General features: G+C 36.9%; 1 protein-coding gene across 2 annotated transcripts in view; it reads right to left on the bottom strand.

Annotated features, from left to right (window-relative positions):
- btv (dynein cytoplasmic heavy chain beethoven) overlaps window positions 1–18,417 on the bottom strand; it is a 437,347-nt gene that overhangs the window by 366,638 nt on the left and 52,292 nt on the right. For both annotated transcript variants that reach the window (XM_081739028.1, XM_081739029.1), the window contains exons 12-15: window positions 15,965–16,183; window positions 11,514–11,683; window positions 10,954–11,146; window positions 4,415–4,642 (exon numbers count right to left, since the gene is read on the bottom strand). In XM_081739028.1, coding sequence (XP_081595154.1) covers window positions 4,415–4,642; window positions 10,954–11,146; window positions 11,514–11,683; window positions 15,965–16,183 — 810 coding nt within the window. The remainder of the gene's footprint in view (window positions 1–4,414; window positions 4,643–10,953; window positions 11,147–11,513; window positions 11,684–15,964; window positions 16,184–18,417) is intronic.

Below are 18,417 nucleotides of genomic sequence, written 5' to 3'. Positions count from 1 at the left end.
TGATCCCGAGGGTGCTAGCTGTGTGCTTTGATTTGAAGAGTCCAAGTCTGCGACAATTGTACAACGTAATTTTCGTACCAAGTATAGTAAAGATCGTCCCAATACGCCTACTATTTATCAGTGCCAGAAGTGTTTTATTGAAACCGGATGTTTAATAAGATACAACAAATCTTTAGGTCGTCCCCGTACGTCTGAAGACGTTGTAGAGCAAGTAAGACTTCAGATGGGATGTGTGCTGCATCACCAACGAAAGCCACATTGAACCTCTTTAGATATAAGGTAAAAAAAACTTGATGTATTTTGCTACAAAATGACACGAAAACCATGACTGTAAGCTAAATAAATAAATCAATATGAGTTTCCAAAATTGTAAAATCTTTTTGATACACCCTGTATTAATACACAAAAATAACGCTTGTGAATTTCTGAAAGAATATGAGACTGAGCACTTAAGCTCCCCTCCCCCTGATTAAATTCTGCATTTTCCACTCTTACAGCTACTTAACTTTACTTATATCTATGTTTCCAGTCCATCGCAACACTGAGAGATTATCTTCCCCAAAAGTACATACTACGACAAAGAAACATTGAAAGAAAATCACCACGATTTTTATTGAAATTAACATCAGCATTTGTCGAGCAGTAAACAAAATTTCAGATATTCATTTGGACTAATGTTGGTATATACTGTATGTCATTTAGTAATTGCCCAAACTTTTAATGAAAACTTTCATTTTCCTCTAGGGAGTTTTTATTATTAGAAGAAACGTTTTCTGTTTTGATACTTTTATATCATAACGATGGATACTACGTAATGTGATGAGAGTACATTAGATAATTTAAGAAAACGCCATTAGAGGAGGTGGGAGTTGCCACTGAAAACTATGGCAATTGCTAAATGACAGACGTATACCAACATTAGTTTAAGTGAATATCTGTAATTATGTCTCAATTTAGTTCCTCAAGTTGTTAAAAATCTAGAAAATGTTTCTTACAATTAAGAGTTTAAGCAGGAATCGAACCCACTTCATACTGAAAACTAATAAAATAAAAATAAAAAAAACTGCATGTGAATATCTAATATAAGAACGCATAATAATAATAATAAACTCTTTATTACATACTACTGTTAGTTGTAACAACCACTGAAGATCTACATAGGGAAATAATTTAAGCCCTTTGCCCCGAGAAAAATTGAGCGATAGTTCAATTGAAATATAGATTAAAAAATATATACTGAAAGTATATTACAGGTGAGTCATTATACTACGTTGTATTATTATTGAAATGTTTTGCATACGCTTAATAAGTTCTCACAGTTACACTTACCAACAGTTTCACGCCAATCGCTAAGTGAAGAAAAATCGTTCAACATTCTACGATTTTTTTTTTCGTTACTTCTGGTAAAGCAATAAGTGGATTTCAACTGGTCATAGTAATATAACCTTCCTGTACACAATCTCCCCACAAAATTTCGAGGTATGAAAAACTAATTCATGAAAAAACGGTTGGCCTTTGTAATAAGCAAAATACCCGAGGCCACAAAAGGTCATAAATGTCGTCTGTAGTTCTCGTATATTCCATGTTTCCCATCACGGCCATGAATTGTCTATGGAAATTCTAAAATATGCACCTTAGATCAATACCATCTTTTTAAAGCACATCCAACATCCTAACGGCACAGGTTTTCTCAAGATATTCCCCAGTGAAAGGCAAGCATTAATATTTTGTAGAAATATTCACCATGTACTCCAAGCTAAAGGCGAGAGATATTTTGCCATCCCTACAGGAGGAAATGAAATTTTGGGGGATGAAGGGGGATGAGCACTTATGTAATTCAAGTCAAATTAAACTTCCATCAAACAAAATCTTTTTCTTGCCGTGAAAAAAACAGGCGTCCTGCTAGTAAATTAATAAAATTCAGCTGATGCCTGAACAAAATTACAGACTCTTAGTTTGGTGTCTCCAGATGTGATCCAAACCTTTGCATATATAACCCTCCAAGCTTGTCTAGTCGTTAGCACGTACGCATCTGGTGAATAAAGTCTGAAGTTCCATTCCCGGTGGATAGCATTACATTATTTGAACGCATTCCAGTTGTTCAGATTACACCTTCAAAACCGTATGTTCATGCCTCATATAGCCTAGATGGTATATAATGACGCCAAATCTCTACTACAAACAAACATCTCATATCTCTCGAGCAATGCATGTGATGCTTTGATTTCAGTAGACCATTGGTTTGATACCATAAAAAACAAAAGCCGGCACATCATCTTATCATGTGCGAAGACGATTTAGTTACGATCATTCTTATCCACTTTCCAGTTTTATATTATCCTCCTGTCTTTTTATATAGCTCATAGATCTCTCCAAAAAGCTTTCATAGCAGAAATTATACGCGAACGACGTTTCGTTTTTATTAGGCATTTCTATCTGAAACTTTCTATTCATCCCTGCAAATCAGTGCTTAACTTTCGCATCCAGAGACCACAAAGGCAAATTATCCTTTCAAATGTCTTTCTTTTACCATTAGATTTTACAAGTAATATCATTACTATTCTTTAAACACAAATCTTACTGTGGGATCTTGCTTGCTATTACTTCTATTTGATGGAGCACGGCGGCGCAATTCAAGATCGTTCACCTCTGGTAGTAGGGGTCACTGATTCGATCTCGAAGCATGTGAATTTCCTCGAACTTCTTCCGCCTCATTTCACACTCTCATTCCACCATTTTTTTTCCACAATTATTCATTATCATTAATGATCCGTCTCCTTTAGCCTATTTAAACGGGACGAGATGTTATGTTTGTACTTCTTTCCTTTCATTAAGTTTTATTTGAAAGGCAAGCGCTTCTCAGATGATAACATGTTGATTACTGAGGTGACATCATGACACCTTAGCTAACCTGTTGATTTATACAAAATACGTATATACAGTTGCATAAACCAATGGAAGAAATGCGGATTCTGGGTAGTACCAATGTAGGAAAGAATTACTACTGTCACCTTGTGTACTCTCTGTGCACAGTAAGTACCCTTTGTGTACTGTAATATCCCGCATCGTTGTGTTTACAAACACTCAACATGTGATTCTATTTATAAACATCAACCATGTGCGCTCTACTACGGTCACGTGACATCGGAGGAACAACAGCGCCACCGCCTCACCTGGAGCATCTATATAACCGAGATTTCCATGACTGACATCAGTTTCGACCGGTCAAATCCCCTTTCTTGGCTTGCAATGGAGCTTTGCGGGAACCTTATATATATATATATATCTGCTTGTAATAGAGCATTGAGACATTCCTTATCACAACACTGGCCTATCTTGTTAGTACTCTAACCCCTCTCTGCTTGCCGTCGAGAATTGAGTGTCCTACTCCTCTTCACGTAGCTCGCTTACTGAGAATTCCTTCCCGAGACCATCAGGTCGAAGGGACACCTACTTCACCTAAACATTAGACAATTTCTATCTATTTTTGTATTATAGCAGAATTTTGTAATAAAACTGGTAGTGGAAGAAAATGATTCCGGACTGTAATTTGCTCTACCAACACCGACACAAACAAAACTTTACAATACTAATATTCTAGCCCGTCAATTTACGAAGAACAATCGTATTCTTACGAAAGACAGCACAATAAATTAATGAAAGCCAATTGAATGAGCAATCTTCCCTACTCCTTTTTCCAATCTAACCTTAAGGTACGCTGTTTGTTAATCAGCCGCAGGCGAATCACTACTGTTCTCCCTTTGTAAAAGGAGGACTCTGTCTCTCTTGGCCATATTTTGACAAACTATTTTCAGATTTCTCCTCCAACCCACACGAAAAGGTACCGAGAGTATCTTTAGATCCTGGTCAATTTTTTAAGTTTGTTGATTTGTGGTGTGAGTGTGTGTGTTTGTAGTGTAAAGTGGCTATATATATATATATAAATGAAAGTGACTATATTTGTAACTTAATATCTCTGGAACCACCCGACCGATCTCCATCAAATTTTCAACATGGATGAGACTCGGGCCTGGATTTTTTTTTTTTTTTAAATCATTTCACTTTGATGGTCCAACTTGAGGAGCGGGAAGATAAATAAAAATGATCGAAAATGGCCGATATTAGTGTCGAATCCATATTTTTCGGAATCGCTCAGATGAACAATAACACTTCCGATGCCGTCTAAATCCAAATTCAGCCCCGCAACTTGGGAGAGGAAAAGGGGGACGGAGATATACTGTATATAAAAATGATCGAAAATGACCGATATCAGACAGCGCTTCAGTAATAGTAAAAAGTGTCTGACTAACAAAGCATATTACTATTTTTTCTTAACCCAGGGAAGCGGGTAATTGACGCTAGTTAACTATATTGGAAGTTTACTAATTAATTAACAAGCAAACAAACAAACAACCTTTTCTGTAACTTGTCTGTGGTAATTTGCTAATTTATTATTCTCCCTCGATAGCCTTTCCACTACAGTTTGAAGGCGTCCAATATACTGATCCACAGCTTCGGTGTCACTCCATGTGACGCCATTTTGTTCCTGTACAAGAAGAGCAAGTTCACGTGCTGCCTCCAACATCATCGGTCTTTGAGATGGAATCATTCGGTCGCCAATCGTATTGTGGAAATTAGCAACCTAAAATCAGAAGAAATAATAATTATTAAAACCTTGATTTACGAGTTTACTGTTGTCAAGAAGTTACAAACTGCACTATTCTGATCTAATTTCCTAGAAAGTATTAAATGTAATCTTAGGGATAACATCTCACGAATATCTAATCAGTTATAGAAAGAAATATACGTGGGTCAGTCAGAAAGTTAGTTGCACTCCTTCGTAAATATTTTCGGTCAAAGGCTACTTTGATGAAACTGTGTGACAATACGGTTTTCACGAGGCAAGTGGAGGTGTTCTGATAATCAGTCGTAAACATGTCTCGACAGCTGCAAGTTGCGTTCAAATTGGAAATGCGTGCAGTGATTCGTTTTTTTTTTTCCGAAAAGGTGTAACCGCACTGACATTTATTGGCAGGTACATGAAATGTATGATGAAAATGCAATGTCACGTCAAGCTATCGCGAAGTAGTGCAATATGTTTGAGAACGAACGTACAGATATTGACGATGCTGAGCACGAGGGAAGACAATCAACTGCGACAAATCCAGAAATCGCTGCTCGTGTGAATGAATGCATTCTTGCAAACAGACGCATAACAATAGACGAACTTTCAAAGTGACGATACCACTTGGACGACGAGGTGAAAGCTGCAGTAAGGGGCCGCGGTGGCTCAGTGGTAGAGGGTTCACCTCTGGTACATGGGGTCCTTGGTTTGATCCCAGCTCGCGCAAAGTGAACTTTGTAATGGACAAACACCGTGTGCGTGGATTTTCTCGGGCTTCTACTGTTTCCTCCCACTTTCTTCATTCTGTCATATTCATTCATTTTTCAAAATCATCGTCTCCTTTAGCCTAGCCGGCATATCCGTGGGACGTAAAACTGAAAGATTTCATTTCATTCCATTTCATTGTGAAAGCTGCAGCCCAAGAATGGTTATCGGGCGTTGGATAGGATTTCTTTGCAGAAGGCATAGAAAAACTTGTACCACGCCTTGACAAATGCTTAAATAATGGAGGTAATTACGTTGAAAAGTAGACTATGAATAGAACTTGTCGATACAAATAAAGTTATTGTAAAATTTCCAATCTGTTTTATTTTCTGAAGCAGTGCAAATAACTTTTTGACTGACCCTCGTATATAATTCAAGATAATATAAATGGGATATAAATCGGAAACACCTGAAAAAAAAAAAAAAAAACATACATAAACATTTATTAATGACAAAATTTTGTGGTCAGATTTGAATTATGAAATGCTCTCTACTTGTTGAATGTAAAACTATTTGCACTTGTCCCCTTAAGTTAAATACAAATTGGTTACCGGTAGAATGTAAAATTGAAAACGCTCGCTTGCTACCGAATGGCAAAGTCGTTACACATTACCTGTTGAATGTAAAAATAGTTACGCTTTGCATTAAATTTTTTTACCCCCTTAATACCCACTGTGGTCAGTTGCTAATTATGTTTTACCTGCCGAATGTAAATTTAATTGTCCTTTAACTTTCAACGTAAAATTAAATATGATCTGCCTCTGTTGAACGTAAAATTAAATGTGCTTTACCCGTTAAATGTAAAATTAGTAATTAATTATATCTGTGGTGAATGTAAAATTAATTATGCTTTGCTTGTTGAATGTAAAATTAAATAGTCGTGAGCCTCATCGGTTTCCAGCTTGCGGAGATCAAAAATGAAATGAAATCTTTGAGGTTTACGTCCCACGCTTATGCCGGTTAGGCTAAAGAAGACGGTGATGATGAGTAATGAATGAAATGGTGGAATGAAGAAAGTGGGAGGAAACAGAAGAACCTCAAGAAAACCCACGCACGCGGTGTTTGTCCATCACAAAGTTCACTTGGCGGGGTTGCGGAGATCAAGTTAACTAACGTGGCCTGCATGGCCTTTCATGCATGAAGAACGCTGGTAGATACGTTCGACATTCCTGCGTTAATGATGATATACGACGAGCCCTTAATACTGCAGGAATTCCTTCAATACGGGAACTTTCTGGTTGCTGTCGTTCGGATGGAAAGTGACCCGATGGCATGGCATTGGTTCCATGGATGAGAGGTAAGCGCTTATTATGGGACTTTACATGCGATAATACCTAGGCTCACTCAAGTCTCCCTCTATCTGTAATGAACGCTGGAGATGTTGCTAATCGCAGAGAAGCTGAAAAGCAAAGAAAATACAACAACCTTCTCGAAAGTTTTGTTTTCACTCCAATCGCTATTGAAACCAGTGGTGCTTGGGATGTAAGAAGTCTTGAATTCATTAGGGAGGTAGGAAGACGCATTTCTTGTATTTCCGGCGAAGTTCACTCCATATCTTATCTAATACAGCACATATCTATTTCTATCCAACGTGGTAACGTCTCGTCGGTCCTTGGCACTATACCACCTGGAAAGGAACTTCATGAGGTGTTTTTACTCTAACAAAAATAGTTTATATATACTACTCCCTGTACAGGTAATATCAAATCCGTTCTGGTGATTTTATCTTGTGTAGGTAGGAAAATGACTTATTTATTTGATATTTTGTACATTCGTTTACATATTTTGATGTTTTGATAAGCTGGATTTTATATTAACAATTGTTAAAAAGCTTTGTTAGATGCATAATAATTGTTTTTGATGCAAATTGATCAATAATCACAATTTGTTGCTAGGTTTCGATTAAGGAAGAAATTTCGAAATATTGTAAAGTACCCAAAATCCTTACATGTGTTTGTCTAATTTATGTTGTTTATTATAAAACAAGGAAGTTATAGTCATACTGCTTAGAAAAGACTGCTGCATAGAAGTTTTCCTATACTGCATAGAAGTTTTCCTATACGGAAATAAGGAAGTAAGAGATTGCAGAAAGAGACCTGAGCTAAGCTCTTCGCCACAACCAGGAAGCACCTGAATCCCGGAAAGGGGTTGTGCTGGTTGAGGACGGAGACGAGAATCGGGGAGTTGTAATTAAGATTGGAGAGTGGAAGGACATCGTTTGGAGTTGAACTGAGCTGAACTACCTGTGAGTACTACATCTATTTGCGATGTTAGATAACCATAATGGTTAAGTTTCTGTGCCATTACGATGTAGTAGATTTCTATAATTAAGACCATTTCGAATCCTAATAGCTTGTGGTGTGATGTCGAAAATATCCAAAAGTAATTGAGTATTTCATTTCTTATCCTAAGACGATTTGTTAAATTCATCCTCGAGTTGTCTAAATACACGGTGTTACAAATTTCAGATGAGCTACGCTCTGCCCCCAAATATAAAAAGTTTCCAAGATACTAAATCATTCCGGTTAGAAATTTGTAGCACACGTTATGGTGGAAGCATCCGGTTTTATCCATTTATGGGTAAAATTAAGATTCCGGACAACATTAATTAGATTGTGGTCATTTACCACATATGTTTCGATTTCGGAGATCTCGCTTATTTTATAGGCCATTCAAGTTACATTAAATTAGATACACCATGCTTGATTCCGATGCCTCATACATATGGGAATGAAGCGTATCACGCGTAGTTTAAATTATTTAGACGATAACATCAGTTTGTCAAGTTGAGTAAAAGGAGTTTCATGTTTTTTTTTCTCTCTCTCATAGTATGCTGAAATTACAGACGTCAGTTGTTATAATGCTATATAGTCTTGCGAGATTCATTTTCTCTTGTTACTAAAGAAACGGACAATACACCAAGTTTCTTGTTGTCATATAGGAATTTGCTGCATTTACAAACTAATGGTCAGTGTACTTTGCTTAGGTTGCAAAATTAGCCGCAATGAGAAGGTTTATTTTCTGTTCGTATATAGGATATGAATAATACTTCCAGCAGTGATACAGAACATTCAGACGGACAATTTAGAACGTTAAGATACAAAAAGATTCCAATAAAAGTAAAAATCCCTCCCCTAAAACGGAAATACAATAAGTCTAAGAAAATGCAGGGACAACACAGTGAAGGTCAGGGAGCTCAAAATCCTATTGTTAATGTATACAATTCCCATTATCCAGTTCCGAAATTTAAACCCCACAAAATCACGATACAGCAGTTCTTTGATGAATATGATGACTGTGTACGGTTAAATAATTGGACTGATAAAATAGCAAAACAAATGATAATCACCGCGTTTCCAGGGAAACTAAAAGAACAATTGCGAACTTTGTTAAAGAGAAAGAACATTACAGATGAAACAACCTACGCGAATATTATATTGTCATGGAAAATTAAATTTCATATTAAAATTGTATATCAGTAATTAAAAAAAAAAAAAAAAAACTTCAAAATCTAGAGTCAAATTGGAAAAAGTAATATTTATATCTCTGTTGAATATAAAACTGATTACGCTTTCTTTACTTATTGAATGCAAAGTTAATCACGATCTATCTTTATTGAATATCTAAATGTTCCAGGGAAAACATTATAGCCCTTCAAATGGAAGATACTGGAATATCCTCATATAGTCTAGATCTACCCCCTGTAACTTTCATAACATTGGGCTGATAAAAAGGTGTATAAAGGTGCAATGATTCAAGTTCATTTCGGAAACTGAAAGATGCAGCAGAACAGCAATTTCTGTAACAATTGGGTTAAGTAGTGGAGTGTTGTATTAGTAACGGACGGAAGTAACCCTTGATTTATGATTCTAGTAACGGACGGAAGTAACCCTTGATTTATGATTCTATTAACGGACGGAAGTAACCCTTGATATATCTGATTGTATTAACGGACGGAAGTAACCCATAATTTATCTGATTCTATTAACGGACAGAAGTAACCCTTGATTTATCTGATTCTATTAACGGACGGAAGTAACCCATTTATCTGATTCTATGGTGTGTACAGAGATACTTTATATTCTTCCATGTGTGATACGAACCACACTGTATACTATACATGGTATTCCAAAATGATCTTTCCAACTTTGATCGCGTATAAGTCAAAAACTGGGATAGATAGAAAGGTGCGGTTTGGGGAATAAGTTCACACAATCTAAAGATTTAGCAGCCGTTTAACAGAATTCAATGTGTACGCCATCTGTAGTACGCAGGATATATAAGCGATATTCCAGTTTCTCCCACGCTCGGTCTAGCAAGTTCTCCGTGGTGGGTTCAAGTGCTGCACTGATGCGAGCTAGCAGTTTCTGCAGATCACGCACTGGGGTCTTGTAGTCCACATCCTCCTCAAAGCCCCAAAGACAAAATCTGGAGGGGGCCACGCAATGAGTTTTCCTCGACCAATTCAGTGACCTGGAAATGTGTCGTCCAAAGCCTTCTCAACGATCGCAGTCCAGTGAAGAAGGGCACCACCCTGCTGCAGCAAGGTGTCAGCTTGCATGTGGTCGACCTGTGGAAATGCAAACTCTTCAAACATGGCCACATGAACAGTGATGGTGGTTGACGTCTCTGCAAAGAAAACGGTCCCACCACACGGTCATGAAGCAGACCACATCATTGTCGTCCACAATTTCCCGGTTTACGTTGGGGTTCTCCAAGCCCTATACCCGCACACTGTGTCGGTTAACTATTCCAGACATACATGAAAGCATGCTTCGTCCGGGAACAACACCTTTGTCAGAAAGTCTTGAGTCCTCGTCAATACGCCGTCTCCTTTAGCCTAACCGGCATAATCGTGGGACGTAAAACTCAAAGATTTCATTTCATTTCATTTCCTCGTCAACACGATTCAGAATTTTAATTGTAAATGATTTGCGCCTGCTCATCAGGTTGAAAAGCATGCAGCAGTTGCAACTTCTAGGCATGCAGTTTCAGTCACGTGTGAAGCACACTGTACACTGCGGTCGTTGGTAACTGCAACTGTCAAGACGGTTATGGACTGATTTGGTTGGGCTCCGGAGAAATGTCTGTTAGACCGTTTCATATCTGCTTCACTCGTGCTTGAACGTCCAGAACTCGTCCTCTTCATGATACTTCCGGTTTCATTGAATCTCGTGTACCACTGCCGGATAGTCGGATGTGATGAGGATGTGCGTTGTAAAGCGCCCGGAAGTTTCGCTGGATCTGGGTGGCAGACTTGGTCTCTATCCACCATTTGACGCACTGTGCCATCTTCTAGGGACGGCCAATTTCGTCAATGTCTCACCTGCAAAGAAACAAACAAAAACAAAAGAAACTAGAGAAGAGAAGTTTGTTGGAAGTGTTGGTATAAAGCAAAACTTTTGGTATGTGTGAATATTATGCCATAAACCGCACCTTTCTACCTATCCCAATTTCTGACTTATACCGATCAAAATTGGATAGGACAGTTTGGAACACCTTGTATTTGTATTCTGTTTTTACAAGTCTTGAACTATAGAACGCTCTTTCCAGTATGTACGTACCTGATCCAAAGATTTCGCTTGTCTCATGAACTTTTTGGCTAACTCAGTGACCTCTACGATCTTAGAAGGAATTTTATATCCTAACACACTTAGCTGCCTCACTTCTCGTATCAATCCCACGAGTCGAGGATTGTAATTCACACGCATCATGTTTCCTTTATCAAATTTTACCACTGGAAGATCAGTTCGCAAGCTGGAAGATAAGGGAAAAAAATATGAACTGATAGTACTTAAAATATTAGCACAACAACAAATAACAGTATAGTAACAAATTTTATGTAATACTAACACTAACGAACTACGATTATTATCAATTTTCAGTGCAAGAAAACGAACATTGATGAAAACGTGGATATTTTGTACAAACAATAGTACGTGTGCTAAAGACAAACTGGGAAATGTAATAAGAAATACCTGTGAATATTTAACTAAATTGTTTAAATCATCGCATCAAAAATTTAAATTCAGATTTCTGAAAATTTCTTGCACTTTCCAGCTTTCGGTTTCACCTGGAACTTGCATTAAAAAAAATAAAAAGATTATATAGTGCTACCACATACCTCAGTTTCTTGCTGTTGATATCATTTAAAACATCCCTGGTCCAGTTGTCAAATTGACTTGTATGATATTCTTTCAATTCTGCCAAAAAGTCGTCAACATCTCTTTGCAGATCAGCATAACCTTTCAAGTCAGACAGTAACTTTGAACTTGTCTTCTTGATATCTAGTACCTGCAAAAATAAACATAATTTTATTTAAGGCAAGTATGCAAATAATTAATAGCATTTAGAAATATAAGAAAACTGACAAGGAACTGAACTCCAGTCCTATTCTTTATCTTTTTCTTCTACACCAATTTAACGTTTTATGCAAGTTTCACTGTTGAGTAGTTATTAAGTGTATTAATCGTATAATAAGTTAATAAAAGCGTATTAAATAGTAAAGTATTAATAGTAAATAGTGGAAAAATATAGGATGAGAAGTGTTACTACCTCCCATGCCGTGACACGAAATGAACTCCGGTCTCCTGCTGGCCGGACAGAAATATCAGCGACACGGTTAGTTTTCTACCATATTTTATGGTAGCCCAATTAATGTATAGAAGATAATTTTTATTAACAATTTGAATGATTGTTTTACTAGTACTAGAGACGGGCGTGGCACATATACTTATAGCTAATGGTCCCTTTGAGGACGTGTGTAGTAAATAAACAGAACATCTTGATGGATAAACCTTATTTATGTTTAATGTGTGAATTAAATCATTCAATATCCAATCATAGGCTTGGGTGGCTTTTAAGGCTTCTTTATTTGCCTCTGAAGAAAGACTGATACACCCATCCCTAAAGGACTGAAGAGATAGTGAAAAAGAGCTTACATAATGAAGATGGCATTTCAGTAGGAGGTAGAATGATAAGGTGTATGCGGTCTACAAATGATATAGTGCTTGTTACAGAGTCTGAAGAGAACATAAATAAGATGTTAGAAAACCTAAGGAAGGGCTCTGAAGAATATGAGATGAAAATAAATGTTAGAAAGACAAAAGCCATGGTGATTGGAACGAAGTGGTCGATATCAAATAGACCACAAGTCTAGTTTCCGATACTTGGATAGTATTATTAGTGATTATATTAAGTGTGAAGGTGAAGTAGAAGTAAGAATAGGAATGGCGAAAGAAACCTTTAGGAGGAAGAAAATACTATTTTGTGGGATATTGGATAAAATTTGACAAAAAAGACTCATAAAATGCTTCATGTGGAGTACTGTATGAGTCAGAAACATGGACATTACGCAAAAATAATGGAAAACGAGTGGAAGCCTTCGAAATGTGGATGTGATCTTGCGGAAAACGAATGAAAGGGTCTTAGAAATGGTAGAGAAGAAAAGAACAATTTTATTGGTTGGGAGATTGGCTAAAAAGGAGCTATATCATGAAGGATGTGTTAGAGGGTATGGTGGCAGAAAAGAGAAGGAGGGGGCGAAAAAGACCACAATTAATAGAAGATATCAAAACGGAGAAATCGTACATGAAGACGAATAGATTAGCGGAAGACCGTGGAGCATGTAAGTTTATTAGCGGCGGCAAGTGACCTGCCAGCAATGACAGAGTATCTATAATGATGATGATGAAGTGAAGGTGATGATAAAAGAATTGAACGCCAATACAGGTAAGTTTTAAATTCTCCACAAAAATATAGGTACGCTCCAGGCAATATTTGCACAATACCAGTATGTGCAATAACGTTTGGGAAAACAAACCAAAACAAATAAAGAGAGAAGTAGACATTTAATTCTTTACTACATCAGATTTGATCGTTTCACTTCATCTAAAACATAACTGATATAGCCAATAGTACTTTAGTTGCTCTATACTGATTCTTACAGCTCTTACACGAAACTTAATAAAGCATGCCTATGATTTGGATTAATAAGATTATAAAATATGGCGGGACTACAAACTAAACCGTCAGCAGCAAAACCCAAAAATAGCATTAGTGCAAAGCGACGACCACCAATGAGCATACTGTTGTTTACATATAAAAAATAAAGATAAACCTCTTTCGATTCTTAGCAGGAGACACAAAGGAGATTGGTTTTCCCTTCTCTTGAATAATGACGCTTTTGTCGTGAGAAACTCGGGGTTTGATTCCAAGTGGGAGCTCATGTGGTTCGACTTCCACGTTAAGATTTCTCATATAGCCTCGCTGCTGAACGGGACGCTAAACTCAAATCCAATTAAATCTTGAATAATGTTCACCTTAGGTCTTGACATTTGAGGATTTTTTTTATTTCTTTTAGTTTAACGTCCCACAATTATGCTCCGGTAATAAGGAAGACGGCGACAATAACAATTAACGGAATAGTGGTATGAAGACAGTGGAGAACCCCCAAGAAAATCATGCACACCGTGTTTGTCCACCACAAAGCCCATTGGGTTTGGTGAGAACTGCGACTGAATCAGAGACCTCACACACCAGACGTGAGTGCTCTATCACTGACCAATCATTAGAATATTTGTAGATGTTGAACAACTCATTAGTTTTATTTTACTCTCTTGCTTACCACGTATAAATTGTTTTACCAATTGTCAATCGGAACATTTCTTCTTTCTCTATCCTCCCAATGGAATCTCCTATATCCTATTCTCTATCTCCCGCGCCAGTTTTATAAGGGTAGCCTTGTCCCCCACCACTACCATCAAATCACTTAGTTACAAATAAACCTCATCGCTGTCAAATATGTATTTACGTACGTACGAATTTTGTAGTAATAATTTTAACAGCATCACACCCTACAAGAAGTAAGTCAATTTGTTGGTATTGGGTTTTTACATCTGTTTTTCCCATTTTGCTCGCTCCATATATATTTATTTAATATTTAATTTATTAAAGTCAAATACTGACATAAGGTTAAATATGATTTAAAATACCCTCTCATGGCAAGGTAACTTTTGGTCAACGGCCCGGCATCGATAGTATATAATTTAAACTTTCTATATAATTATTTCCATACTGTACTTCGGGATTAAGATTAGGTACGAAATAATAATATTATTTTTAAAAAATAGTTCCCAATTTCTGATAAAAGACGTAAAACTAGATCATAAAATTCTATGACTGTAAGATTTAAGACTAAGATCATACGATAAATGAACTAATTTAAAAGATCAGAAGACTAAAGTTATGAGATTGTACGTAAACAATATTTGAAGATTATTTAAACTACCAAAAGATCATCTGACTACAAAGTATAAATAATGAAGATTTTAATGTAAAAATGGTAAATTATAAGAAAATATATATAATAGGATTACTAGGCTAGAAGTAGATTAAAAAACTAATGGGTGTCCCAAAATTCAGGTAAGATTTGAATTTTGCACCATTTGTGCGGTAAGGTGTTGCCGACGAAAAAAAAAAAAAAAACCGCGTGACAACTCAGGGTTATCAAAAATGGAGCGCTAAAGAACAACATGATTCAGGCGTTTTCATTGTTGAGCAATATTTTAAAAACAATGAAGGTTTGGCAGCTACAGTTTATAATTTTCGTACAAAATATGGTCAGAATAACGATTTAACTTCAACTGTGAAGAGATTCTGACGAATTGCTTTCTTAATCGACAAAGTTGTCGCATTTGGGATTCAGAAAATCCGCAAGTCACTGTTGAGAAACAAATGTATCCACAACGTGTCACTGTTTGATGTAGATTTTGGGCTGCTTGCATCATTAGACCATTCTTCTTCAAAAATGCGCCTGGTCAGGCATAACAGTTAATGGTGCTCGCTATCACAACATGACTTTTTTTTTTTTTGCCTAAATTGCAAGCTATGGATGTGGATGACATATGGTTTTGACAAGACGCTGTCACACGCGATGCAGCCCGAGAAACAATTAATTCATTGCATGAGTCATTTCTTGGTCGTGTAATTTCCCGTTTTGGTGATTAGAATTGGGTACCCAAGATCATGGATTTAACATCATTGGACTTTTTTCTATGGATTTTTTTGGAAGTCTAAGGTTTATGCCAACAAACCCACGACCACCCATGCCTTGAAGGAGGAAATTGAGCGCTGTATCAACAAAATGTAGCCAAATTTATGCAAAACGGTCATTGAAAATTTCAACAAAAGAGTACCTATGTGCCAGCAAAGCCATGGAGACCATTTACCCGATATGCTATTCCATACATAACCCTATACTGTATACTTGACAAATCAATAAAAATTTTACAATTCTTAATATTATAAATCTTTTTTTTTCTATATAAATATATATATATATATATATATATATAAATATTTCTATCGTGAATTTTGGGAGACCCCTTGTAAGACTGTAAGATTATTACATGATAAGATTATAGGGATATAAGATTTAAAATTACATATTATAAAGTATAAAATTTTAAGATAATATGATTAGAAGCTTCTTTTCGCTATAATATTATTAGACAAGTAGATATAATTGACATAAAACTATATGATGTAATGCTATAAGACAATAACCTCTTTTACCTTTGCTTCCAACTGGCGTACCCAGTAGAGAGTAGCAATCACTTCTGGTATGTCCAATAGCTTTCCAGGCACTTTGTTCTTGTTCCTATCAAAGTCTGCGTTCGCGCTACGTACGTACTCACTCACAAGACCTAACAAATTCTCTCTCTCTACAACCAACGCTTTGCTCACGCTTGGTCTCTTAATTAGTTCCTCGTACCTTTTGAATTCTTGTAACAGCTATAAAAAAATTAAAAAAGAAAAAAAAATAGATCATTACGCTAATTTTCATCAAACATTTGGCTTCTTGTCATTTTATTTTATTTTATTTAACAATCACCAGATACAGCTCAGAGGCCATTTTACATTGGATATCTAACAACAACAACAATGGAAAGGATTTTGGGAAGGTATTGGCCAGGGCCTGTTTAGTAGGTACCATCCCGGCATTTGCCTGGTAGGACTGAGGAAAACCCTGGAAAACCCCAGTCACGATGGTCGGCAGCGGGAATCGAACCCGCGACCCCCCGAAGGCGAACCCAACGATCTACTACTTCAGCTACTTCGCTATAAGAAGTGAGACTCTCCTATATCGGCGGAATAGTCATTGGCGTATACAAGTAAATATTTGTTGTCCGACGCCATTTCTTATGTACGAAATCCATGCTCAATGTATTCTCACTTTATCTCCCAAATTGCAGTTTTTAATATACAGGATGTTTCAAAAAGAATAACGTGATTTTAAAAATCCATATGTATTGATAGAAACCTACTACAAAAATGGGATAAATTGCAAAATACTCACAAAATATTCAAGTTTTAGCTATGTTATTACAAATGCTCTACGTATCCATGGACTTTCGCGGACTCCGCTCAAGCGTTTGATGAATTGTTTCCTCCATTTCATCGAAAGTGCGAGGTCGACCTGGAATCTTACCTTTGCACAATCATCCTGTTTCTTCAAACTGGCGATACCACCGACAAACGTTTTTGGGTGCAGGCGGATCAATGCCAAAACGCCGACGAAAAGTACGCTGGACCGAGATCACTGACTCAGTCTTTGCAAACTGCAGCACACAAAACGCCTTCTGTTGAGCGGACGCCATCTTACTTCCGATTTACTGCAAATTGAGAAGACGTATTGACTGACACGTAACGGCGATTTTCTGAAACTCTAGGCCACGCTCATTCAAACAACACTCATTTTCTTGCCGGCACGTCCCATGTTTTGTAATTATTACCGTCCAAAATCATGTCATTCTTTTTGAAACACGGTGTACTACTCTGAACTGGACAAGAAAATGACTGACCATTCTTGTTCTACTGGTTAAGTAACTTTACCCTGGTATTGCTTACATCAACTAGTCTTTGTTCGAGCAGAATACTAATATACTATTATACCTTTAAATGTTAAAATACTGTAGAGTTATTGGATTTCCCTCATATTATTAATATTCAGTATATAAACAAATCAAGATTTAAAAACGATTTTATTTTTTATATATTTTTATTTTCTTTCTTTCTTTAATTTCTGTGGTTGATGAGAGACAGACACAACTTGGAATAATAAGTCAGCAAACATTTCAAAATTCTCTTTAGTAGACGATTCCTCATTCTTCATTCTTGGTAAATTTATGTAACTTATGTAATCTGATGTAACCAAAGAGTTCTGTAACTGTTGACAAATTATTAAATAAGTCGAGAATTCCATTTACCTTGCACTTTCCTGAATCCTACACGTGCGTACTTTGGATGTTTTTCCGTAATTTCGTCGGCCATCTTCCTACTTTGGTTCATATAAAAACGTCCCAGGACCCGGAAGATGGGAGAGCACTCGAGAAGCGGTGAAGTACACGAGGAGCGGAAAGTTCGCGAGGAGCGAGTGTGAGCAACGGCAGGAGAAACCTATACCAAGTTCCACGCCAATTCGACACAGAAGCCGAGACATGGAGACCACCAGTCGACAACCAGGAACGGAGGTACGGAATACACATCCAAGGTTCTAAAACGCCCAAACAACCTTCCTTTTCTTTCTTCCTATACAAACTCTCGACTCTCTCTTTTTTTAAATATTTGTTTTTATTTATTTCTACCCACATGCCCTATAAACTAAAAACGCTCGTCGTCTTCTCAGTTACCTCTCAATTCTACCAGTGAGCTATATTTCCCAAGTTAACGATTATAGTTTCTTTTCTTTCTTCAAAACGACGACGAAAGCATTCCTTCCGAATGCACAAGCGTAAGATGATGGAGATGCTGATCTTTTTTCTCTCATCAGCGTAAGATGGTGATCAATGCTAGTTTTCTTTCAAACCTCTAAACTGTTTTCTCTTCATTTTTAAGGCTTTTTAGAATCACCTCCAACTTCCCCGCCACCAACCCTCTATGAAACTAGTTTTCTTCTCTTTTGTTTTTTTATTTTTGAGCAATCTTCCTTATGATATTCTATAATTACCTTTCTTTTTCTCTCCTTT

This window comes from Thermobia domestica, chromosome 14 (assembly GCF_964235325.1).
Source record: "Thermobia domestica chromosome 14, izTheDome1.hap1.1, whole genome shotgun sequence".
Lineage (NCBI taxonomy): Eukaryota > Metazoa > Arthropoda > Insecta > Zygentoma > Lepismatidae > Thermobia > Thermobia domestica.
Note: the sequence above shows the minus strand (reverse complement) of the source record. Positions and strands in the feature narration are given on the sequence as shown.